Here is a 26033-nt window from a genome sequence, read left to right on the forward strand (position 1 = left end):
CCACAACCCAAAGATTTGCAGGCTAGGTAGATTGGCTATGCTAAATTGCCCCTCAATTGAAAAAAATTAATTGGGTACTCTAAATATAAAAAAACAACAAAGGGATCACTGGTTTTGTATGGGCGGGCAAGACCCCACGAGTAAAGAGGGGGATGCTTGAGCAGAGCCGAGGAGTGGGCGGACTGGCACTGCCAAACATCTGTAACCACTATTGGGCGGCGAATATAGCCATGATCAGGAAGTGGGTGGTGGGGGAGGGTCGGCATGGAAGCGGCTTCCTGTAAGGGCACTAGCTTGGGGCATTGATAACGGCGCCTCTGCCATTCGCGCTGGCACGGTATCCACCAGCCCCGTGGTGCTGGCGGCCCCGAGAGTCTGGGGGCAATGGAGGAAGCATGTGGGAGCGGAGGGAGCATCGGTCTGGTCCCCAATTTGTAATAATCACCGGTTTGCCCAGGAAGGCTGGATGGAGGGTTCCGGAGATGGCAGAGAGCAGGGATTGAGAGGATGGGGGTTACGTTTATAGAGGAAGCTTTCCCAGCCTGAGGGAGTTGGAGGAGAAATTTGGATTGGCGAGGGGAAACAAATTTAGGTACCTGCAGGTGCGGCACCCCCTACGTAGGCAAGTTTCAACCTTCCCGCTCCTACCATCAAGGGGGATACAGGACAAGGTAGTTTCCAGAGTGTGGGTGGGAGAAGGGAAGGTCTCTGACATCTTTAAGGAGCTCATGGGGTCAGAGGATACGCAGGCTGGGGAGCTGAAGCACAAGTGAGAGATAGAGGATGGTCTCTGGGCGGACGCGTTGAGTAGTCAACGCGTCCACATGTGCCAGGCTCAGCCTGATGCAATTCAAGGTCGTTCACCGGGCTCACATGACAGTGGCCCGGATGAGCAGGTTCTTTGGGGTAGAAGATAGGTGTGCAAAGTGTGCGGGAGGACCAGCGAACCATGTCCACATGTTCTGGACATGTCCAAAGCTTAGGGGATTCTGGCAGGGGTTTGCGGATGTCATGTCCAAGGTGTTGAAAAAAGAGGGGTGGCGCCGAGTCCAGAGGTGCCGATTTTCGGAGTCGGAAGACCCAGGAATCCAGGAGAAAGAGGCAGGCGTTCTGGCCTTTGCCTCTCTGGTAGCCCAGAGACAGATATTATTAGCTTGAAGGGACTTAAAGCCCCCCGAACTCAGAGATTTGGCTAACCGACATGGCTAGCTTTCTCTGTTTGGAGAAAATCAAGTTCGCCTTGAGGGTCAATGTTAGGGTTCGCCCAGAGGTGGCAACCGTTCATCCACTTCTTTGTGGAAAATTAATGGCCACCAGAAGGGGGGGTGGTTACTTTAGCTTGGAGTAGGGGGTTAATAAAGGTGGGACCTGTAAGGGAGGGTGACGGCTTTTGCACTACGTTTATAGATTCATGCACAGTTTATTTTGTTGTTGTGAAACCAAAAATACCTCAACAAAATGTTTATTAAAAAAAAAAAACTACTTTGCATCGGTATTCGCAAAGGAGAGACACATGTTGATTGGTGGCACCTCAGAGGGATGTGTAAACACTTTAGAACAGGTCATTATTACAAGGGAGGAAGTGTTGGGGGTGCTGAAAAGCATTAAGGTAGAGAAACCCCCAGGGCCAGATGGCATCTCCCCCAGATTACTGAAGGAGACAAGAGATGAAATCATAAAGATAGATGTTTACAGCGTGGAAACAGGCCCTTCGGCCCAGCTTGTCCCTGCCGCCAAGTTTCTATCATTAAGCTAGGCCTACTTGTCCACATTTGGCCCATATCCTCTATACCCACCCTGCCTAATGAAAGGTTTAACTTTTTAAAAAAAAAAAAGGCAAATATTGTACCCGCCTCTAACACTGCAATTGCTGGGCCTCTAACAGAAATCTTTGTTAGCCTCGTTGGCCACAGAAGAGATCCCTGAGGGTAGCCAATGTTATATTGTTATTTAAGGGTTGCAAGGATAACCAGGGTAATTATAGGCCAGTGAGCTTGACGTCAGTGATAGTGAAATTGTTGGAAAAGATTCTCAGTGATAGAATCTATGTACATTTGGAAGTGAATGGTCTTATTAGCGGCATGGTTTTGTACGATTACAAACATAAAGACACCACCCAGCTACAGTAATTTATGTATAACACTTAATGAATTAAAACCCCTTTTCAAGGGCATGGCCCAACACTCTGCATTGGCACTTGAATAAGACTGGCTTTCCCAGGGAGTCTGACCGTCTCACCAGCAAATTTAAACCCTTCTGGAAAGCAAACTATAAAAACCCATCTGGTTCACTAATGTCCTTTAGGGAAAGAAATCTGCCATCCTTACCTGGTCTGGCCTACATGTGACTCCAGGCCCACAGCAATGTGGTTGACTCTTAACTGCCTCCTTAAAGGGCAAATAGGGATAGGCAATGAATGCTGGGATAGCCTGTGATGCCCAAGTCCGATGAACTAAAAAAAAAAAAAATTGCTGATGTTTACACCAAGGAATTTGAAGCTGTCCATCTCCTATACGGCACCATTGATGCAGACAGGGACGTGGACAACACTTTGCTTCCTGAAGTTGATGACCAGCTCCTTAGTTTGCAGACATTGAGGGAGAGAATGTTGCCAATGTACCATGCCACTAAATTTGCTTGCCAATGTACCATGCCACTAAATTCGCTAACTCCCTCCTGTACTGTAACTCGGTGTTTCCAGATCCGACACACTACTGTTGTGACATCTGCAAACTTATAGGTGGAGTTGGAGCTGAATGGAGTTGAATTTTGCCACACAGTCGTGTGTGTATAGGGAGCATAGTAGAGGGCTAAGTACGTAGTTTTGCAGGATTCCGGTATGGAGGATATCGGAGAGATTTAAGCTTTGAAAATTAAAGAGGACATATATAGCAAGGGCAGGATTGAAAAGTCAGTGATTTGAAAGCCAAATGTAGACAGCTGGAAACAATAAAAAAGGTAAAATAATAGCAGCCTTAGACACCATACTGAAGCTAAATTTATAAAGGATGATCATAAACAAGAATCAGGTACTTACAATGAAAAGTATAGCATTCTTCCTCGTTAAGAATTTAATTGATCATTCATACATATAAATTAGTCATACTTTACTGAACCAATTATATTTTTAATTTTTAAATAAAACCATGCTTTAGAAAAAACATCCATTGGATATTTTGACATGTGCTGGATTTAACACTGTTGCACACCATTTGAAACTCGCACTGAATGATTCCACAATGTTCTGACAATTATTTTTACAAAGCACTTGCTGTCTGTAGTTATTTGTCTACTCCATCATTGTGTTGCTAAGAGCAGGAGGGCAATGGGTTCTGGGTCTCTACCTCTTAGTACTAGGTACTATTAGAATGACATGGGCTCACCCCAACTTCTGATTTTTCCTTCTTCAGAATTAGACCACAGGAGATCAAGCTCTCATTACATGAATCATAACTCAATATTCAATTTGTGGCAAGATGATCACAAATCCACTGATGCGCTGCATAAACAAGTTTACAATTATTTCCTGATAATTGTACTGCTTTCCACCATCTAACTGCTAAAATCAGGTGCACAAGAAATTATTGAATGTGTTGCCAAGGACATATTGAAATGACATACAATAAAAAACCCTTTCTGAATCAGTGCTCCTGTTGATCACTATTGAACATCATGGCTCACGTGCTCACCTGCTGGTGCTACAGTTTTATTAAAATTATGAAATAAACTAAAATCCAAATGTCTACACTGGACAATTTGATGCAAATGACATCAAACGTTACACATATAAAGCCTTGACAATCTGATTGAACTTTACCAATGACAGTTAATTCCTTAAATCTTGAATGCCGTTAGTGGTCTAATAATTAACATTCTGTTCATATTGACCGCTTTCAGTCACTTCATATCCTTGTTTCTAATTCCCCTTACCATGCAGAACATTATTAAAAAGGTGCAAAAATTCTGTAATAACTTATATTGAAAACAGAGCAACAAAGATATCTCAAGATAAAATGACATGAAAGAGGAACTTCCTGACAAATAATCATTTCACCGTATAAATCAAATCTACCTTTTATAATTGGGTCACTATGCTTACTCGTACTTTTCAAAAGCTGATGTTAATTTTTATCCTTCACAAATTTCCTTCCCTCTATTATGAAAGAAGCACTTCCAGTGTGAGGGACGACTCCGTCCCTCTATTATGAAAGAAGCACTTCCAGTGTGAGGGACGACTCCATCCCTCTATTATGAAAGAAGCACTTAGTGTGAGGGACGACTCCATAAGTTCCTTTAATTGAGTGGTTAATTTAAATGTGGGTCTGGACAATAAGTACCAGCAGCGGAGAGCATAGGAAAGTTGAATTACCTCACTAAATATTCACTTCAACAGCAGTTAATAGATAGCAAATAGGAGCGAGAACAATGGTACATTTTTCTCTCCTTTACCCGGGGAGGATGAAGCCAATTATAGTTTTCCCATCACAATAGCTAGCTTAAGACATATCCTGCAATTTACTGACCTTTATGTTTCAGTACCATGGCACACAAGTATGCTTACACTGAACTGCTAGATGAGATTTGATACAATATACAACCATTCACCTTGTGACAAACATTGTTAACTTCCTATTCTTGTCTTAAAATATACGGCTCTTCTTGCGACTAGTTCAGTATAAATAATGTACAAAATGAACTTGGTCTTCCTGTGGGACAGTCAAACAGGAATGCTGTACTGTGAAAGCCCAGGGTGACCAAGGCAGACTGATGTTTAAAACTTCACTGTCCCCCATGATAGATATATAATTTTCAGGGCACAAAATGCAAGTTTCTGAACTAAAATATTAATTTTACAGAATACAATTGTCTCTTTTTCTACCCATCACTTAGAGCTGTGAGAGTTTGATGGCAGAACCCCACAATTAGAAAATATTCTTTACCTCAACTTGTACAACATCACAGTGTTTATTCCCCAAAGTATCTTGGTCATATAGAATTTCACATATCCTGTATTCTCTTTGCATCACCCCAAATATGAACAAGTTTGTCTTTGGCTATAACAGAATAGCAAATAAGTAGGTAAATGCTCCATTAGCATTTACAATGTTCACTTTCAATTCATTGGGGATTATTTCAGGATAGATTTGTATGCAAGTGTGCTTAATCCAGTTTTTAATGTTAGTGAAGAAGTGTGCCTTTAGGCAACTGCCATTGGTTCTTCTTGCTCAGGTCCAGCAACTACGGCACAGTTTTGATATCCAGGAACAACTACTTTTTTGGTTGTCATGGTTGCAAAAATTGTATCCATCATTCCAAGGACTTCGAGCAGTTCTTCCTGATAATCAATTTCTTTCTCCAGGAGATCTTTCAACTTCAGGAACTGGTTGTCAACTATTGATGACTCACCAATCACAGAACTATAAATATCTAAAGAAGGCAAAAATAAATGATTAAAGTGAATAGGCAATTTTGCCATCAACCCTTTCATTCCAAAAGGAAGGCACTTTCTCTTGATTTCAACTCAAAAAGTCTACCTTTTTTGTGAAGTTGCAAAGCCACTTAGAGGGTTCATTCTTCTGTATTCTCCAACACCCAGTCTGTCTTAGCCCAACTGAAATGGACCTTCTCCTAGGTTTCTTGCAATGTTGTTGAGTTTGGGATGTGGTCATGTGATGCTGGAAAAAGTGGGTGTTCATTTTTTTTGTTTTCCCTAATTCCCATCACTTTGTGAATGTATTAATAAGTGGGTTTGCAAACAATCACTTATTCATCAAATTACTCTACAATAAAATCACAACTCAAATCAGTTATTATAAATACTCATGTACACAGTTGTGAATGCATTAACTTGAAAATTAACACGTTCTAATTCCAGGTGAATTACAAGCAGGACCAGGAAATGGGCCCATACTTCAATAGTCAGCTGCCAGCTTTCACTGGCAGTTTCTGGATGGGAATGTTGTTTCAGTTGGAACCTTCAATTACCCATACACAGTCCTCTATGTCAGAGGAGGCCAGCACTCTCAGTACTAAGGGTTTCTTATATGCCACGTGACCTGTAGCTGTAGACCACTATGTCCTAGAAAAGGAGCTGCACTGACTTACTGTAGGATTGTGACAGGCACAATCCAAATGTGCAAACTGGGCCCAAAAAACATTTCGGCTAGAGGGACGCATCATCATCTTGTTTGGGCTTGCAGGTATCCAAGACAAGCCTTAAGTGGTGCATGCACCCAATGGCTCCATACTAATTAGGTGCCCTCCCACCTACCCTACACCCTGAAAGGATCAGTGCTAGAAGATAAATGCGTCTTATCAAGAGAATGGGGTGGGGGTGTTAAGAAACTTAAACATTTACCTCATATAGCTTGGTGAACCAACCACAATTTACCTTTTAATTCACATTACCTCATTCTTATCCTAAATGTTAGAGTATAAGAGATATTGGAAATAATTTTATCTTTCTGAACTTATGGTAAAATTTATTTTTTTGTTCAAAACTCATGGAAGCTTGTGGCATTATTCATTTAAATGTCTTGAATCTCATTATTGGTCCCTAACCAGATCTCCCCCAACATCTTTGGGTCTGGCCAAGGATCATAGCAGGGAAGGCGGCAGCAAAATATGGAACTGCAAATATGCAGATTCAAAGACCTTTTAGAACCATAGAAACGTTACACTGCAGAAAGAGGTCATTCAGCCCATCGTGCGCACTGGCCAAAAAAAAGTGTTTTTTTAATAAAGCTGGCTGTTCATTTTAATCCCATTTTCCAGCACTTGGTCCGTAGCCTTGCAAGTAACAACACTTAATATTGCCCATTTCACATTGAAATGCTTATATATAATAGACAAACTGCAAATTTTGACTGATGCAATAAAACTACTAAAAAAGTCAACATGGGAGCGTATATATGCATTTGTGTCACAGAACTATATTGGTAGATGAATAATGCATACGTTTACAGGAGTGAACTTTTTTCTTTCAAACAATATAAAAATGCATAACAACATTCTAGAGTGGGGTCATTTTCACCCCAGGCAGGCAAGTTGCCATCTTGCTGATCTTTCAGGGATGGAGGAGAAAACTAGGACAAGTTGCTTGCTATTGGCAGGGAGAGGAAAATGACTCCAAACTGATATGGAATACATTCTAGTGGCCAGATCAATAATGTGCTGTCCTGCACCCTCCCAAAAAGAATGACAGACAATGAATCAGGAAAATGTCCCAAGGTGTTTCAAAAGTGCATGCAGTTCTATATCAAGACACATACGGAGATATTAGGCCAGGGGCAGATTCCAAGCTGTGTCTAAAGAAGAGCGACGGAGGTGAAGAGATTTATGGAAAACTTCCAGAGGGCCCAGGCAGCTGAATGCCAATCACAACCCAAAGAAAACAAAGTGCACTGGTCAGAATTGGAGGAGCGTAAGGATATTTGAGGATTGTACAGCTGGAAGCAGTTACAGAGTTAGTGAAGGATTTGTAAATAAGGATGGGAATTTTTGTGCATGGGGGGGGGGGGGGGGGGGAAGAGAAATGAGTGAGCTGCGCTTAGTGTGAGCTAGGATACAGGCAGAGTTTTGGATGAGCTACATTTACAGAAGATGTAAGATGGGAGCTCACTGGGATAATTGAATCCAAAGGCAATAATTAATGGCATGAATGAGCTGAAGTAGGCAGTGCTCGAGGTGGAAGCAGGCAGATTTAGTGATGGACAAAATATGGGTCAGAAGCTCAGTTCAATTGGATGTCAAACTGGTGAAAGGTCTGAATCAACAGCCAATGGCCAGTAAGAGGGATAGAGTTCATAGTAAGGACCAAAGACAATAGTTTTGATCTCCCCAATATTCAATGTGTGAATTTACTTATTCAATACTGGATTTCAGACAAACAGCATGGCATATCAAAGTGCGGTGATCAAAAGAGGTGATATTGTAGATGTCTTCAGGCCAACCCAGACATTGTGTTTTCCATTAATGTCACTGAGAGGCAGGAAGCTGAAGATGAACGTTAAAAGCTAAGGTACAAGAAAAAAAAGCTAACTTACCAATTACAATCTCTGCAACATTCATCAGAACAGATGCAAACCTTGGATCGACAACATTTCTAAAAATAAGATATACAATAATTGTATCCAGTAATCCACAAGAAGCAGCAGCTTGATCTTTGTGCCAAATAAACCTCAATATTTATATTTTTGATGTACAAGGTTTCATATTTCCTCATTTCAGTACACAGCAACAAACAACAATTGTAGAGCACAAAGGTGAAATGTGCAGGGATGGTCTCAGCAGCTGTTAAAGCATATATTACCTTTACACACTGGGAATTCATATTAATGCAATGAACCATGGCTCTAATTTGCTGTTGTTTCCACTGGCGGGTGAAAGCAGAACTAAGGGGCATAGCCTCAAAATAAGGGGAAGTAGATTTAGGACTGAGCTCAGGAGGAACTTCTTCACCCAAAGGGTTGTGAAGCTATGGAATTCCCGGCCCAGTGAAGCAGTTGAGGCTACTTCATTGACTGTTTTCAAGATAAAGGCAGATAGTTTTTTGAAGAATAAAGGGTTATGGTGTTCGGGCAGAAAAGTGGAGCTGAGTCCACAATGGATCAGCCATGATCTCATTGAATGGCGGAGCAGGCTCGAAGGGCCAGATGGCCTACTCCTGCTCCTAGTTCTTATGTTCTCAAGAGCATGGTACTAAACATTTGATGTGGCATACAGTAATTCTTATCTCAAGTAAATTGTTAGGGAGAAGATATACCAAGTAAATATAATTCCAAGTAAACCAGGGAAGGTTCTCTCAATTGATAACAAAAAACAGATTATCTGATCATTAACAGCCATGCTATTTGTAGGAATTTGTGGTGTGCAAATTGGCTGCCGCATTTCTACATTATAACGGTGAATACATTTCAAAATTCAACGACAAAGGCCTGTCAGATGGTCATCTGTGCTGTTTGCGTGGCACAGTGGTTAGCATTGCTGCTTCACGGCTTAGAGGATCCGGTTACGATCCCTGCCTCGGGTCACTGACCGTGGGGAGTTTGTACATTCTCCCAGTGTCTGCGTAGGTCTCACCCCCACAACCAAAAGGTGTGCAGGCAGGCGGATTGGCCATGCTAAATTGCCTTTTAATTGGGGGAAAAAAAAGAATTGGGCAGTTTAAATTTAAAAAAAACATTAATCTGTGCTGCTCAGCTAGGGGTTCCAAAAATAGCACTGAAAATGTGAAAGAAAATTGATTAATTAGATACTCTTTAAACTCAGATGGGGAGTAGAGATCCTAGTAGTAATATTACCACAATCTGGGCACAAAAGACCATGACATTTTAAATGCAAGTGAGCTGGATCCAAGTCATTTACATTTGTGTTTTATGCTTGTTCAAAGTTCAATTTGCCCATATCAGGCTCGCCCGCAAAACTGATCACATAGGCAGGACAAACTGTGATATGCTGCTAATTGCATTGGTTAGAAATGGCTCTTCAAATGGTGCTCATTTTCTTTGGCCCACAGGCACATTTTAGAATGCTTTGCATATTGAATATTCAATGTAATCATAAACTATTTTGAATTCACCAATTAAACTGAAAGTTTCAGAATTTTTAAAAAAGTAATTTGTACAAATGAAAATTCTTATTTTTGGTGATAAACCCATTTTCAATTCAGATAACCATTCTTGAATACATCAAAGAATATAAAATAAATTATATTATGCTGCAGGATTATGCTGGTCAATTGGGATTAATTGAAGAGTTTTACACAAATGAATAGTAGAACGCTGAAGTGCAAATGAACCAACATAACTTCAAGTCCACTTTGAGTCCAATTTCTAGATTTCACATCATGCATGAATAATTGACATGTTACAAATGCCAAATCTTCTGCTATTAGCATGAGTACTGTTAACCCATGTTCACACAATTTACATCATGGTAAACGCATTACACTTGTTAGAAAAAAAGTAAAAGTCAGATTCAAAAATTAAGCAGCAATTTAATTTTGACAATTTATACCTATGGTGTATAGTTCTGAGAAGCACATGCAAAGATGAAGTCTCATTACCTGATAAGGAAGCCAAGGAGAATGCTAAGTTGTTTTTCATCTCTTCCTGCAAGTGCATTTTGAAGCGTCCCTCGGCGGTTAAGTTCTTGCATAACTCCTGTGGTAATCTCTGGTGTCTTTATCCTGATTTTTGACTTCAAGATAATATTACTCAGTTCAGAACAGCACAGGATGCCAAACTCACTAAATCTACACACTATGACTTAATAAAGTGGTGAATTTAGATGTTGCACACATTGCAAGATATAAATATAAACAATAAGAGTTCAATCTGTGAATTTTAAATATAGTTTGACCCGCTCTGCATTCACTCAAGGAGTTTACTCAGAACAGAAAAAGTTGTAGGTTCTCAGTCTGTGCAAGAAGGATAACTGATAATTCTCCGTACATACAACTCTGTACGTAGAGAACACCGAAATGATACAGGGCCTTGATTTAATTCAAGAAGACAGGGCCTTGATTTAATTCAAAAAGACAAAGTCCATTTCAGGGACCTTGTGCTGAACCATTAAGAGAAAACAAATACATAAAAATCCAGTTCAAATTGTTACTTTAAGAGTTGGAGTAGCTGATACACATTGCAAGAATCTAAATCTCATTAAAAGGGTACTTACACTGTCAAGTATCAGCCCTAACTTTCCAAGGTCAGTTTAATTGGCAATTAATATACTAATGTAGCAACTTTATGAAACTGACAGGGAGGTTCAGGGCGAGCTGCTATTTTTGGAAGCCGCACAAACCATCAGCAACTTGGTGACTCAGAACGTAGCTCTTATTTGCTACAAGTTGCAACACGCATTATTACATGTTCCATTATTTTAACAGCAAAATCTGAGCCATTACTTTTACAGCAGAAACACACTGAAGCTGAAGATATATTCCAAAGTTGAAAAAGCAATCAAATACCCTTCATTATGTTGTGTGATTCATTGCCAAAAATCCACTTAAGCACGAGTTGCAAACCAAAGATTGTGTATTGTGGAATCAAAGAGCTTTTTTTTTTTACCTCCAATACAGCATCGAGTGCCAGGGACACTTGGAAACTTTTCAATAGCTTGTCATACTTCTTCAGCTGCAACCTCACGGGATTACTGACCAAAACATCATCCTAGAAAATAAAAGAAACATGAAAATAAATTTGTTGCATTATTGATAAAAATATATAACATTGGTTAATTCTTAAAGCAAGAATTCATATTTTCAGCATGAAAAAGTGATCCATTTTTTCTAAATACAAAATATCTGATTGTTGAAGAAAAGCAGCTTCTAGAAATCACTCCCATCTAAACAGCAACAATGAATGCCAGAGTAAAATTCAAGTCTAAGCTGACACCTGTATAGAACATGTACCAATAATTAATGTGATAAAATAAACGGTAGATTAGAGGATCAATGCAAGCTGCCGAAATAACAGAAAATAGTTAAAATTTGAAAGCAGTCAAGCATGGGGTGGGGAAGATGAAAACAGTAAAGGAATATAGTCAAGGTGGAAAATGAACATCTAGATGATCACTGAAACATTTTTTTAAAAAGTTATGGGGAGTCATGTACTACAAGCTAATTTGTAAATCTTTTTATCCTTTGCTTGAAGATATTTGTCCCCATTGACAACATTTCCAGCACATTTTACAAATAAAATTAAACTAATTAAATTTGACCACTAAATAAAAAGAAACCTTGACACGTATGAGAGCACCCATTTATAAAGTACATTATTTCAGGTCTTTCTACAAGTTGACACATAAATAAAACAGCCATGATTATACATTTTACAAATATCTCACCTTTTTTGGCATGTAATCTTTCCCTTTTACGAAATATCTGTAAGATGGTCCCCTCTTCTTACTTGCAATGTCAAGCTTCTTTTCATTGCATTTCCGATGCTGGATATTCAAGACACTATTGGTCATTCCTACAACAATAGCTTCATCTTCAGGCTAAATTTGAATTAAAATATAAATTAAGGTATTTTGTATCAACGGACTTAACCGCTAGCATTTATTATTTTTAGAACCTTTACACTACACAGAAAATGTGACAACTGGCCTCAGTCCCCAAGCTTTGAGAAGGAGGGGAGAAATTTTCCTTTGCATTATCGCTCTTAATCACGAGCCAGCAATTAGTGACGTAAAACACACATCTAAATAAGTGTGGATAATAGCTACAAACAACCAATCTCAGCTTTGGTACCACACAAAAAGAACTGCTCGACCACAATACATCTAACTGTACAAATTTCAAAAAGCATAAGTAAAAGGATTTAAGTGATTCTGAATATGCTGGGGAAAGGCCATCGTCACCCATTTTGTAACAAAACATATACTTACTGCTAAAGCCAAGCTTAGGATGGCTGCTGCATAATCCAAACTGTGGACCACTTTGTACGTGGATGTACTATAGATTTTGACGTGCCTGCAAATTAAGATTCTAAAATATTATCAGCGTAGACACAAAAAAGCTTAATGCTAGTGTTATGAATGTGCGGTTTTAGAAGATGGTTGTTTTGGACTGTCTCTTTTATTTTAAGGTAAATAGGATGCTCTGGAAAAGGGAGGATAGTGTGAAGTTATATTGGGATCTGGGGAAAAGGCTGTCTTTAATCTGTTCACTTCCAGACAGAATGTGGATGGGAAAATGTTCTCTGATTGAGACGTGGAAATTTGATGACCCTGGGAGATTTATCCTGGCGAGGCCGGAGTAAAGAATCTCCAGAGGGAGATGTACTACTGGAAATTGTACAGGGATTTTTCAGAAGACTGATGGAAAGGATCTTTGACAGAGACTCTACATTATGACTCAGCGAAACAAGGAGAAGGGAGCCTGTTGGAAGCTGGGAGTAACTTTGGACTGTTTCACGTAAACACTGAAATTCTGCAGAGAATATGCTGTAATGTATAAATGTGGTATGTGGTTTTAGAGTGGGTTAAAACTAATGAGGGATGTATTTTCCATACTTAAGAGTATTAGTTGCCCACGTGATATTTTGATTTCACATTGCAGTGTTAATGTAAGCCTATTGTGACACTAATAAAGATTATTATTAGTTATTTTGTTTTAGTTTACCTACTTGTTGAAACAAGTCTTAAAACTACGAATCTGGTTGTGCAATTCCTTCAAGTTCTTGAAGATATCAGTTTCTGAGGATTTTAACACTACCTAGAAAGCCCATATATCAAAGAGCACCAACAATAATACCATTAGGACTGCCCTGTCCGATGAGAGTTGTCCTATCTCAATTCAATATCTTCCCCATTTTTAAAATATTTACCCACTCCACTTTAAAATCTATTTGCCCATTCTACCACCATAAATCTGAGAGTCTCTCCTTTCAATTATCTTAAATTATATCCCCCAACTACTGACTAATGTAAAATGCTGTTCCCTATTTAGCTCCTCTTAAATTTTAAATATTTTAATCTATAAACTCTCAGAATGAACATAAATGGAAAATCAGATTTTAACCAAACCAAATTCAATGGGCTGGATTCTCCGTTGGCGGGATCCTCCGCTTCGCCGGCAGCGCACTCCCACTCTCCGATTTCCAAACGCCGTGGGGGTTCCCACAATGGGAAGCCCCTTTGGCTGGCTACCGGGTCGGAGGGTCCCGCTGCTGGCAGGGCCTCGCCACAGCAGAAAACGGGTGCAGCGGGACGGAGAATCCCAACCAATACCTATCTTAGAAAAAAAAAGCACAATTTACATGCTGATTCCAATGAGATTCCTACCTATCAAGAGAGGCTGAGAGTAGCCTCTGTCCCGACTTGCTCAGACATAGACACGTGACAGTCTTGTGATGGTTTCGTAATGAAGCCAGCAGCTGTCCTCCTTTCAACATATCCCAGACTTTTACATACCGGCCACCTTTATAAAAAAAAGTTGATTAGGAGGAAAAATTAACAAACATACATAAAAGCTTTGGCTATTATTAAGCCAGTAGCTAAAGTTTTTGGAGAAAAATGTGCTGAATAATAAATAGATTTTATAAAGGAATATATTTCAAAAAGCCAGTGCAAAGGTTAACTCGTGTCAGCAGCTGCATCAACAATTTTGCAGTTATAGAAAAAGTGACTACGGATACAAAAACAAAAAAATATTCTCTAGACTGCAAAGATTGGAAAGTATATTAACCAAGAATTGGTTTACTCTCCAGGCTGCAGGGCACCGAATGATGTACGTGACACAATATATTGATCTAATGTCAATGAAGACCATGGAGAGAGGGAGAAGATACGAAAGGCAGTCAACTCAATTAAAACTAGGAGGCTACCTGAGCCGGCTCCTTTATATTTGACAACAGCTAAATAAAAACCACTAGTTTAGAACAACCAAAGTATACTGACCTGCTGATACCAGAAGACCACCTGATGGAAACATCAACACACTCTCTACTGGTTGCCCATGTTCCATAGTTATCACACTTTTATCTATTCGGGCATCAAATACCTTCACTGTATGATCGTAGGAACCTATTATTAGGAAGAATATTATAAATTGTTGGAAGAGCAGATTCAATGTACAGCACTGAATGCGCGCAATGTGAACATTGATGCACTTTAAATCACAAATGTGTTCAAGTAATGACTAGTGAAAATATTTTTTCAATTCCCACGTTCAATGTCAATAACCGCAAGAAATCAGAGCTTAAGCAACAGTAGATAAGCATTGAATTATATTGCACTAGCAAACAGCCATATAGGCTGGAATGCACTAGCACCCAAGAGACAGAGCATATTTAGAATCACAGAACCACTACAGTGCATTTGGGCCATCGAGTCGGCACCGACCCGCTGAAAGAGCACCTTAGCTCCCTCCCTATCCCTGCAACTCCATAACCCCATCTAACCCGCACATCCCTGGTAGTAAAGGGCAATTTAGCATGGTCAATCCACCTAACCTGCACATCTTGGACTGTGAGAGGAAACTGGAGCACCTGAAGGGAACCCTGGGGAGAACGGGCAAACTGCACACAGATAGTCATCCAAAGCCAGAATTGAACTCGGGTCCTTGGCGCTGTCAGGCAGCAGCCTCATCGCGGCACCCAAGTTGAAAAAGAAAGATGGCTATTAAACACTATTTACATACAAATATAAGAATAAACATAGGAGTAGGCCATTTAGAAAGCCTGCTCCACCATTCAATAAGATGATGGTTGATCTGATTGTTGCCTCAAATCCACATTCCCTACCCCCAGTAACCTTTGACAACAGATTGCTGTACCAATAGGAACTACTTACCCGTAACAAAGAGGTCTGCATTCAAATTGCTGGTGCAGCCACACCGTATATAATCAGTATGTTCTTTAAAGCAGAGAAGCTCTGTTGAGGTTGAAATATCCCAAAGCCGCACTGAGTAATCATCTGATCCAGAGATCAAACGATAGTCATCAGATGTGAACGCAGTGACTTGAACTGCTCTGGAAAAGAGATTTTAGCAACTCAGTTGATGTTTATATTTACAAATATCAAGCTCGCTCCAAAACTTTTTCCATTCTGTCTGATGAAATGTCATCGATCCGGAACTGTACCTCATTTCCCTCCACAGATGCGGCTTGACCTGCTGAGTATTCAGAGCATTTTTGGTTTTTATTTCAATTTTTCAGCACCTGCGTTATTTTGTTCCTGTCTCTCCTATGTAATCTGATTAGGACTTTTTAAATTTATTAATTTGCAAGAGGCAGAGAGTACTGACTGTATTTAACCAGCTCGAGCTTGCAAAATTTAGAATGCAATGTCTAACAATAGATGTAATCCTGCGATTGGCACTTGTTGAATAATCCAGAATGTGCTAAGAATTACACTAACAGCCATTTTAAAGATCATCAGTCAGGTTCACAATGTAGCTAAATTATACTCGTTAGAAGCTGCATATGTTCATAGGCAGGAGTCTGTCTTCTGCAGGTAAAAGGAATATGTCCAAACATTGCACCTTCTTTGGACAAACAAAGCATTGGTCAACAACAATGCCTTGGTGCATTTGTCACGGCAATGTCTCGGACAATCACAGCAATGTCTCGGACAATCACAGCTGACTTGTCAACCAATCTGCACCCTTTTTCTCATGCAGTGAAAATTGTTGTTCCTTTGAAATATTGCATCCTTGCATCGCATCCTGATGAGGGCAAGACAAAAAGCTTCAACAATATGGTTCTTTTTCAGCAATTCACAAAAAGCTTCAACAATATGGTTCTTTTTCAGCAATTCACAAGATATATTAAATTAAAAACATAAGTAGATAGTTGTTTAACACGCAAGGCGTGTTTGATGGAGGGCGCGGATAATAGAACCGTGGTTCTGGCAAGAATGGGAAATGACAAAAGCTGTAGTGTGGAAAATGGAGCAGACATGGTTGAGGGTCCCATCAACCATAATGGAGGGACACCCACATTTAAGGAAAAGGAAGAAATATCAGAAGCATTGGTATTTAAGATGGCAGTGCCGGACAGCCGTAATGAAGATGAAGAAACTCAGAAAATAGAAGAGTTCTGAAAGGGAGCGGAGTGGAAGAATGTGTAATCGAGATAGCTGTTGGAGTAGGTGGGCTTTTAGTAAATATTCCTCGACAGCCTCTCTCCAGAAATGGGAGTACAGATGTCGAGGAAGGGAGGATAGACCATGTGGCAAAGTTGATGAAATTAAGCTGGAAAGCAAGGATAGGATGGGATATATATAGATTTATGCACAGCTAATAATTTCTAAAAACACTTACAAGCACATTAAAAGCTATCTGATTGTAAATTGCACACCCACTTCCAAGAGGCCAAGGGGCTTAATAATAACTCTGTAATGCAACTCCAGTAGATTTCCGATAAACATTGAAAGCAGACGATGGGACTTGTGGGAGGAAATCCATGCAGACACAGAGAACGTGCAGAGTCCGCAGACAGTGACCCAAGCCGGGAATCGAACCTGGGACCCTGGCGCTGTGAAGCAACAGTGCTAACCACTGTGCTACTGTGCCACCACTCCTCGGGGAAAGTTGGAGGGCAATGAAAATTAATCTTCAATGGGACAGAAAACAGAATTCTCACTCTGAAGGGAAGTGCAGAAGAGGGATCTCCACTCCAGGCAAAATATTTCTTCCAAAGTGAAACCTTTTAAAACTGGCATTAAGAATCTTTATTGACAATTGTCCATCATCAAAAGCATTTAGCCACATAAGCTACCTTCTCCACCAAGCCTGGTCTTAGAAAACAACTTACTTAGTGTGTCCACTGTACTGTCGGAGTGCTGCTCGGCCATCGACATCAAAAAGGCGAACAATACCATCCTCGCTGCCTGCAACAAGCAGCTTTCCGTCATTTCTGTACGTACCACAATATGCTGTGTCTTTAAATCGGGAGAATGTTTTTATGGGTTCTTGAGAATATCGACCATATATGTGGATCTAAAATATAATTGATATTATTAACTTATCCATCAAATGTATCGAGAACAACTCAGTGCAGCAGCTGTTATAAGAACATATGAAAAGTACCAATTATGCAATTCACCAAGTTTCCTTTTTAGAAACTTAATTTAGCACCAACTGACCCTACATCTGGAATTGCAGGTCATGAGGCATTGAGACTAAATTGCTGAGAACATGGAGAGGCTGAGAAAGGTCTGGTCATATTACTGCAACCATAGCATCTTCAGGAGCCAAAAGCTCGACTCCCAACGACCAAGAGGTTAAAGACCATGCACAAGTAATGGTCTTTGAACTAATGAACTACAGCTTGATTCACGGTAGCATGCTCATTTCTAATTCAGAAGACTGTGGGTTCAAACCCCACTCTAGAGCACATAATCCATGCACATACTTAACAATGTTAACGGTATCGCTGTATCGTCTGAGGTGCAGTCTTTTAAATGTAACATTAAATCAATGCCCCCTGTGGTGGATTGGAAATTGTCATGGTATTCTTTTTCTTTTTTCTGGTCTTTTTAATTTGATTCTGTTTGAAGGTGTTCGACTAGATAAGATTTTGTTAAGGGAGATGGGGTAGGCCTTTGTGCTCGGACCTTGGGAGGGACTGTTTGTTTGTCTTTTGCTCTTTGCCATTGTCCTGGGAACCTATACGAGTGGGGGGGCGGGGGGGGCACTGTTGATGAGGAGGGGACTTTCAAGGTGTTAGAGGAGGAGAGCGGACGACGGTAGCTGCCGGGGGGTGGGCCAGATGAGGTGCGGGGCATGGGCCAAGGGCTGGCCGAGGAAAGGTCATGGCTGATTGACAGAGGAGGAGGTAGTGTGCCCCGACCAGATTGGTCACATGGAACGTACGTGGGCTGAATGGGCCAGGCAAAAGGGCCCGTGTGTTCGCACACTTGAGGCAGCTGAAGGCAGACATGGCCATGTTGCAGGAGACGCATTTGAAGCTGGGAGACCAAGTTAGATTGAAGAAGGGATGGGTCGGGCAGGTGTTTCATTCAGGATTAGACTTTAAAACAAGGGGGGCAGCAATTCTGGTTAACAAAAGGTGGCATTCGAGGTGGGGAGATAAGAGGCAGACCCGGGAGGGGTAGATTTATTATGGTTAGTGGGAAACTGGAGGGAATGGCTGTGGTGCTGGTGAATATATATGCCCCAAACTGGGACGATGTCACGTTTTTCAGGAGGGTGTTGGGGAAGATTCCGGATCCGGACCTGGACTCGCACCGGCTGATTATGGGAGGCAATTTTAACATGGTTCTAGATCCTAGACTAGACCAGTCGAGTTCCAGGTTGGGAAAGGTGTCAATAATGGCGAAAGAGCTGCGGGGGTTCATGGAACGCATGGGAGGGGTGGATCCGTGGAGATTTGGGAGGCCCAGGAGCAAGGAGTACTCATTTTACTCCCATGTGCACAAGGTGTATTCCAGGATCGACTTTTATGTACTGGACAAAACACTGTTCGGTGGGGTGGTGGGCACGGAATATTCAGCAATCGTGGTGTCGGATCACCCCACACTGGATAGACCTATGAGTATGGCACAGAAAATACCCAGCGTCCACAATGGAGGTTAGATGTAGGGCTGTTAGCAGAGGATGAGATCTGTGAGGTGAGGGAGGCCATCAAAGGGTACATAAAGAGCAACGACACAGTGAGAACATGGCAGGGGTGGTTTGGGAAGCACTGAAGGCAGTTATCACAGAGGAATTAATCTTGATTCGGGTCCACAGGGAGAAGACTGAACGGGCGGAGCTGGACAGGCTGGTAGGGGAAATTTTACAGGTGGACAGGAGATATGCGGAGTTTCCGGATGAGGAGCTCCTGAAGGAGCGTCAAAACTTCAAATGGAATTTGGGCAGCTGAGGAGGGTAAAAGGGGAGGTGTACAAATATGGGGAGAAAGCTAGACGGATGTTAGCTCATCAGCTGAGGAAACAGAAAGCTGCGAGAGAAATTGGGAAGGTAAAGGATGTGAGGGGGAAGGTGGTGGTGGACCCAAGAGCAGTAAATGGGTTTCGTGAATTCTATAGTCGACTTTATAAATCGGAACCCCCGGCCGGGGAGGAGGGTATGAACCGATTCCTTGGGGGGGGGGGGGGGGGGGGGGGAGGTAATCGGTGAGGATCAGACTGGATTTGTGAAGGGTAGGCACCGGATGTCCAACATTAGACGACTCTTAAATGTCATAATGATGCAATCAGAGGGGTGCGAGGTTAATGTGGTAGTAGCCATGGATGCAGAAAAAGCCTTTGACCAGGTGGAGTGGAAGTACCTATGGGATATTCTAGGCAGGTTTGGGTTTGGCCAGGGATTTGTGGATTGGGTCCAGTTGCTGTACCAGGCTCCGGTGGTGAATGCAAGAACCAACCGAGCCCGGTCAGAATATGTTAGTCTTTGTATGGGGACAAGACAAGGGTGTCCGCTCTCCCCACTGCTGTTTGCCCTGCCAATAGAGCCCTTGGCAATAGCCCTTAGGTCATCGAATGTCTGGCAGGTGATAGTGAGGGGGGAGGGGGGTGGAGGATAGGGTCTTGTTCTACTCCTTTATATCACAGACCCGTTGGGGGATGGCTGGAATTATAGAGGCACTGGAAGAATTTGGGCGGTTTTCAGGCTACAAGCTAAATATGGGAAAGAGCGAGGTGTTTGCAATTCAGGCATGGGGGCAGCAAAGAAGATTGAGGGAGTTACCTTTTAATGTAGTGGGGAGCAATTTCAGGTATCTGGGGATTCAGGTGGCTAAGGATTGGGGGCAGCTTCACAAGTTAAATTTGGGTAGAGCGGTCAATCAGATGAAAAGGGATTTCCGCAGGTGGGACATGCTGCCACTGACACTGGCGGGGAGTGTACAGACAGTGAAGATGAGTCCTCTTCAGGCTGCTGTTCTTTTCTCAATGTCTCCCGATTTTTGTCCCGAAGGCCTTTTTAGGGAAATAAATGTGGTGACCTCGGGTTGTGTGGACTGGTAAAACCCCCGAGGGTGAAGAAGGCACTCCTGGAACGGGGTCGCGGGGAAGGCAGGCTTGGCCCTCCCGAGTTTTAACTATTAGTGGGCGGCCAACATATCGATGGTCAGGAAGTGGGTAGTGGGGAGGGGTTGGTTTGGGAGCGAGTAGAGGCTGCATCTTGTAAGGGCACGAGCTTGAAGGCTTTACTAACAGCACCCCTGCCGTTCTTGCTGGCTCGGTACTCGGCGGTGGTGGCAGCACTGAGGGTGTGGGGGCAATGGAGACAGCACATGCGATTGGAGGGGGAGCAAGTGTGGCCACCGATGTGATAATATTCGTTTTGCTCCGGGGGGGGGGGGGGGGGGGGGCTTTAGGAGGTGGCAGCGGGCAGAGACTGAGAGATTTGGGGTTTCCCCGAGCCTGGAAGCATTGGAGGAGGAGTTTGTGTTGCCGGGTGGGAGAAATGGTAGTGTAAGACAAGGACAGGGAACTTAATATATGGGTAATCAGGAGTTGGGCGGGGGGGTAGTAGGGTATGTTATTTTAATATTGTTGCATGTGTTGGCCCGCTCGGTTATTTAAGAAATAATAAATTGTTAAACTGAAAATTACAAATGCTTCATATATATATAATTTTTTTTTTATTTTTTTTTATAAAAGAAAATTGTCATGGGTTCTTCTGCAAGAGTGGGGGAGTTTGCCAGGTGGCCAGGCCAATATTCATCGCTCAACCAACACCTGTTTTTTCACAAAAAAAAAAATCTAGTAACGCATCGCATTGCTGTTTCTAGGATCTTGCTGTGTGCAAATTGACTGCCATGTTCCCTTACTTTGCAACATCGACGACACCTCAACTGCACTTAATTGGCTGAAAAGCACTTTGGGATCTCCTGAAGTCCCGAAATATACTATATAAATTTACTTTCTTTCTGCAAATTATATTTGGTCTGTCACAAATCCTATCCAACTTATTCAATTTCTATTTTAAAGTTCTGTGAAATTTCTTCCAATTCCCAAAGAATCAAGAAAAACACCTTAATGCTAAGCTAATATAACATTTCTGACCGATTGCATTCCACAAATTATTCCGCCATTGCAAAAGCACTTGTTCTTCAAATGTCTTTTCATTTCTATCCTTACAATCTTCAAACTTATTCAATATATTTATCTGTACAGGTTGTCTTTTTTAAAATAAACTATTACCGACAGATACTGGAAACACAGAAGTTATAAAACAAAGTTTTTAAATGAAATACTCTACCATGTGTAACTATACCTCTCGGAACACTAGATTGGAATGGTTAATGTGAGAATGTTGTTTCAGATCTGAATACTTTTGAAAATCACAGACAGATTGGTACTACCAAATGACACAATTGATCAAATCTTATTTATTTTTAATCTAAAAGAATGCTGGACTCACCCTTGTAGAAGCAGTTACCGCATAGTTGTAGGGAGCAATCGGAGAAAAATCTATATTTGTCACAGCACCAAACTCTTTTATTTGAACTGGAGCCTGAAACACAAGATAAAGTTAAGCCATTACTGGCATTTCCATCAGGTGACCGTTTCATCTGTTGGTGATGTAGGGCTACAGATAGATTCTTTTGCATAAGATATGCAATATATCAAAATTCAGAGATGTGGACAGAGTTTTAAATATCATTACTCACATAATTCCTAGTCTCATATACTGTAAATAAACATGACAAATCTTTCAATTCCAACAAAGCGGGCAGATTTTCCGGCTGCTCCTGCTGGTGGGATCTTCCGGTCCAGCCGATGGCGACCCCTCCAGCACGAGTTACCTCGTGGCGGAGGGTGCGAACAACAGGAAACCCCATTGCCGACGGCAGGGTGTTGCCAAAGGCAGGCCACCTCCCCCACAGCAAAACATGCCACAGGGAGTGCGGAAAATTTTGCTCTGTATGTGTAACAATGACATTGGGATGGTGGCCAATTGGCTTAAATAAGGAGCAATGGTTTACAAGATTAATGAATTAGCATTTGCACCAACAACAAATAAAGACACAACATAATATCCTCACAGGTACTAATTCTGCTTCATGAGCAGCAAAACTCATCCATTCTGATCTTACCTTGTAATTTTTCCAATATACCGTGTCTCTAGTGACCTTTTTTCCAAGTTTTGGGTAGCTGGAAATCACAGCTGGTTTGTATGAAGCCATCTCTTCTAATTTTTGTTCTAGCAGAAGTTGCACCCCTCACTCTGACACCTGAAAAATAATCAAGTTAGTATTAATTTTGTCTTTTTCTGAAGAGATCAAACAGACCAGCAGCACAAGCAGCTCCTTTAATTTTATCATGATTATCATTCATCTCCTTTAAATAGCTCAGTAAACACCTGATTTGACTAAAAGAGTACAAGGACATTATCTTGCAGTTCCAGCAGCAAATGTTTCTGGTTATGGCTCAGTATAAATTAAGGTTCCCCATCTTTGGAGGCCTCCAGTAGAGTCATAAATATGAATTGCTCAGTCCAATTCTCAGCCTCTCTTTTAACCAAGAAGAACTTGGACTTTTGGGCTCCTTTTCCCTGAACCATTCTACAGAAGCTTAAGTACCTAAAAACAGTCCATCATTAGAGAAGAGAACAAATAGCCAATTTTAAAAATGGTCGTAACATCCAGGAGATTCTGAGCATTCTCTGCCATACCCACAGACATTTCAAACATCTTGCATTTATTATAGCACCTTTCAACATGAAAATAATTAAGATGGAGCAGGGGTTTAGCAGAACCAAAAGCAAAGTTCAAAGAATAGTTTGAGGCTGTAAGGAGAATTTAGTTTAGTGAAGGGATTCTAGATAGCCGAGAGCATAGGATGCATTCCAATGCGGTCTACATAATTTCTTTAGTTTCTTTATTAAGTTGACATCCCTCCCTTCAGCTCACAGCATTCAGAAATCTCAGACATTAATCCAAGATAGCTACTAATAAATCTAATAGGGAAATAATGAGAAGTTTCTTGACTCAATGGTTAGAATATGGAACTCAATCATAAGAAATGGTTAAGGCCAGAGGCTTAGATGCTTTCAAAAGTAAACATGTTGAGCATATGGAAGAAAAGGGAATAGAAAGAAAAGATGAAAGGCTAAGGTGATGCAGATGGAATAAGAGGATACTCGTGAACAGTAGAACCACAGACTAGTTTAGCCAAATGATTGGTTTCTGTGCTGTAATGCTTTTCATCTAATCTCTGGACTGTCCAATCAAACTTCCAATTCGTCTTCTTATTACTTCAGCCTTTAAAACTATTTCTCAAAACCCATCTTTCAGACACCTTTTTAGCTTTCACTGGGCCCACTTTTGCTACTCTTTTGTTAAAATTAATTTCTTCCTGGATAAAACACCTGTAGCATTTTTGGCATTAAAGATAGTATGGGATGCAATTTTTTGTTCCAAGTCACACTTCCTCACATTATACCCCACTTGCCACCTCACTGCGCACTCACGTAACCTGTCTGCATCTTCTTCCAGCCTCTTGTGTCTTTCTCACAACTCCCACATTGCTGTGTATCATCAGTAAACATCGATACAATACTCGCAGTCTATCCGTCAGTCATTAATGTAGATTATAATAGCTGTGGCCCTTGTGGTGCTCACTAGTCACAGCCTTTCAACTTGAAAATGCCCCAGTTATCCGCACTCTCAGCTCCCTGTCCGTTAAACAATCCTCTGTCCATTGCTAATATATTACCATTGATGTTGGTTGAAACTTTGATCAAGACAGTGAAAAGCCCCTGTTCCACCAGAAATAGTAATGGAATCTTTACATGCATCTGAATGCAGGTGGGGTCTTGTGTTAATGTCACATCCAAAAGACAACATCTCTGACCGTGCTGCATCAAAGTATCAGCCTAGATTAGGAGCTTTGACAAAGAGTCATTTGATTTGAAACGTTAGCTCTTTTCTCTCCCTAGAGATGCTGCCAGACCTGCTGAGATTTTCCAGCATTTTCTCTTTCGTTTTGGATTCCAGCATCCACAGTAATTTGCTTTTATCAGCCTAGATTATGCGCTCAAGTGTCCAGAGTGCTCCCACAGCCTTCTGCCTCAAGGGTGGGAATGATTTTTACTGAGCCCAGTGAGTGGGAACCCCGCTTACCCGCTGAACCCCAGCACAGGGCTAAATCGTTGGCTTTGAAAGCAGACCAACGCAGGCCAGCAGACCGGTTCGATTCCCGTAACAGCCTCCCCGAACAGGCGCCGGAATGTGGCGACTAGGGGCTTTTCACAGTAACTTCATTTGAAGCCTACTTGTGACAATAAGCGATTTTCATTTCATTTTCATTCAAACACTGGCTTTTAAGCTGCAGCTGCAAAGAATAAAACACTGCAATAAAAATAGAAAGGGTGCTGTTCGCAAAAATGAATCTCAGGAAGAGGGGTTTTGGTTACATGGATGGATTGGAGACACTGGGGGTGGTCTTCTGAAGAGAGAAGGTTGAAAGGAGACATGATAAAGAGGTATCCACAATCAACAGGGATTTAGACTGAGCAGAGAGAAACTTCCAATTTTCAGAAGAGCCGAGAATCAGGGGACACAAATTTAAGACGAATAGCCAAATCACCAAAGGCAGCATGAGGAAAAATTACAGGGAAATGAGTAACAGGGGACGGGGGGTGGGGGAGGTGAGCTGCTCTTGCGGAAAATACAGAACAGGTGGACGAATGGCCTCTTTGTGGGCTGCACAACCACCCAGTGCGCCTTTAGCACCGCATGGGTCTGGGGCGGGAGAAGTAATACTGGACACCTCTCCATACAGAATGGAGATGTCCATCGCTGCACCTTTACCAAGCAGGGGATGCGGAATCTGCGGGGAGGGGTAATGCTAGTAAAACAGTCTAAGCCCCGCCACACAGCCTGCATCTTGCAAACTCTGAGGCAGCGCTGGCCCCAGGGGGCCGGGCTCGCGCCGCCCAGCCATGCTGTAATTACCGAAAGTCATTCGAACGCCGCTCGCCTTTTAAACGCGAACCGTCACCCGGACACCGGCCCGCGCTGCCACTCACGCGGCTCCCCACTCACCCTATTCCTCCACCGACAGCCGCCATGCCGCTCTCGACACGTCACGTCCGCCCCTCTCAATCAACTTTATCAATACCGACACATCGAAAAGCAGAGTTCGAGCTTTGTTTGATGTGTCCGAGTTCTCCTTATTGAAACGGTGCTAGTTCCCATGTTCGAGTGTATGATGAAAGTTCTGGCCTCGAGATGATTTTCTTTTGTGGGGCGGGAGAAAAGGAGGAGGGAGAACGCCCCGTACAAAGATGGCGCCCAGACCAACAGGCATTTCCTGAACTTGACAGAAAATACTCAGCAAGCTCAGGAGAGCATCTGTCTGGAGAAGGAGAGTTAATGTTCCAGGGCAGTTAACTTTCGTCACGTTGTTTTCTATGAGTTTGGGAAGTAACCGGAGTTTCCTCTGTCGGAGGCGAGTGCTGCCAATTTTGAACAAACTTTATTGACATCGACATTGGTTGCTGCTGGGACTCATGGGAAGAGGGAGAGGAATCGGCTGATGACATTTAAACAGCGGAGCCACTGGGGGGGGTTCTCGCAAGTAAGCAACACTGATCACAAGTAAGC

The 26033-nt window shown here is 41.9% G+C and overlaps 2 protein-coding genes across 5 annotated transcripts in view; one reads left to right on the plus strand and one right to left on the minus strand.

Moving 5' to 3' along the window:
- Positions 1–2985: 2985 nt before the first annotated feature.
- On the minus strand, positions 2986–25629 carry utp15 (UTP15 small subunit processome component). Of its 2 annotated transcripts, none has more exons than XM_072516097.1 (13): positions 25473–25629; positions 22521–22658; positions 21845–21937; positions 17265–17449; positions 15301–15479; positions 14407–14532; positions 13792–13927; positions 12394–12478; positions 11851–12003; positions 11073–11174; positions 10067–10200; positions 8046–8104; positions 2986–5427 (listed from the first exon to the last, which is right to left on the minus strand). In XM_072516097.1, exons 2-13 carry the CDS (start codon positions 22608–22610, stop codon positions 5198–5200), a joined length of 1572 nt encoding a protein of 523 aa, XP_072372198.1. In that variant the 5' UTR covers positions 22611–22658; positions 25473–25629; the 3' UTR covers positions 2986–5197. The 2 variants fall into 2 exon arrangements, with proteins under 2 accessions (XP_072372198.1, XP_072372199.1); XM_072516098.1 differs by having other exon boundaries at positions 25383–25482.
- Positions 25630–25738: 109 nt separating this feature from the next.
- The window catches only part of LOC140429291 (ankyrin repeat family A protein 2-like), a 53396-nt gene continuing 53101 nt past the window's right edge, over positions 25739–26033 (plus strand). The window contains exon 1 of one of the 3 annotated variants that reach the window (XM_072516103.1): positions 25739–26027. The gene's annotated coding sequence lies outside the window, so the exon portion shown is untranslated. The remainder of the gene's footprint in view (positions 26028–26033) is intronic. The other 2 variants (XM_072516101.1, XM_072516099.1) reach the window with 2 other exon arrangements.

Source organism: Scyliorhinus torazame, chromosome 9, assembly GCF_047496885.1.
Source record: "Scyliorhinus torazame isolate Kashiwa2021f chromosome 9, sScyTor2.1, whole genome shotgun sequence".
Taxonomy (NCBI): Eukaryota; Metazoa; Chordata; class Chondrichthyes; order Carcharhiniformes; family Scyliorhinidae; genus Scyliorhinus; species Scyliorhinus torazame.

Excerpts from the sequence above, each read along its gene's own strand:
- utp15 (XM_072516097.1), bottom strand. The coding sequence starts at position 22,610 with ATGGCTTCATACAAACCAGCTGTGATTTCCAGCTACCCAAAACTTGGA. Across the intron at positions 17,450-21,844 it reads CGGTAACTGCTTCTACAAGG|ATCCACATATATGGTCGATA; the intron begins GTGAGTCCAGCA and ends ATTATATTTTAG. Across the intron at positions 11,175-11,850 it reads AAGATTACATGCCAAAAAAG|GATGATGTTTTGGTCAGTAA; the intron begins GTGAGATATTTG and ends TTTATTTTCTAG.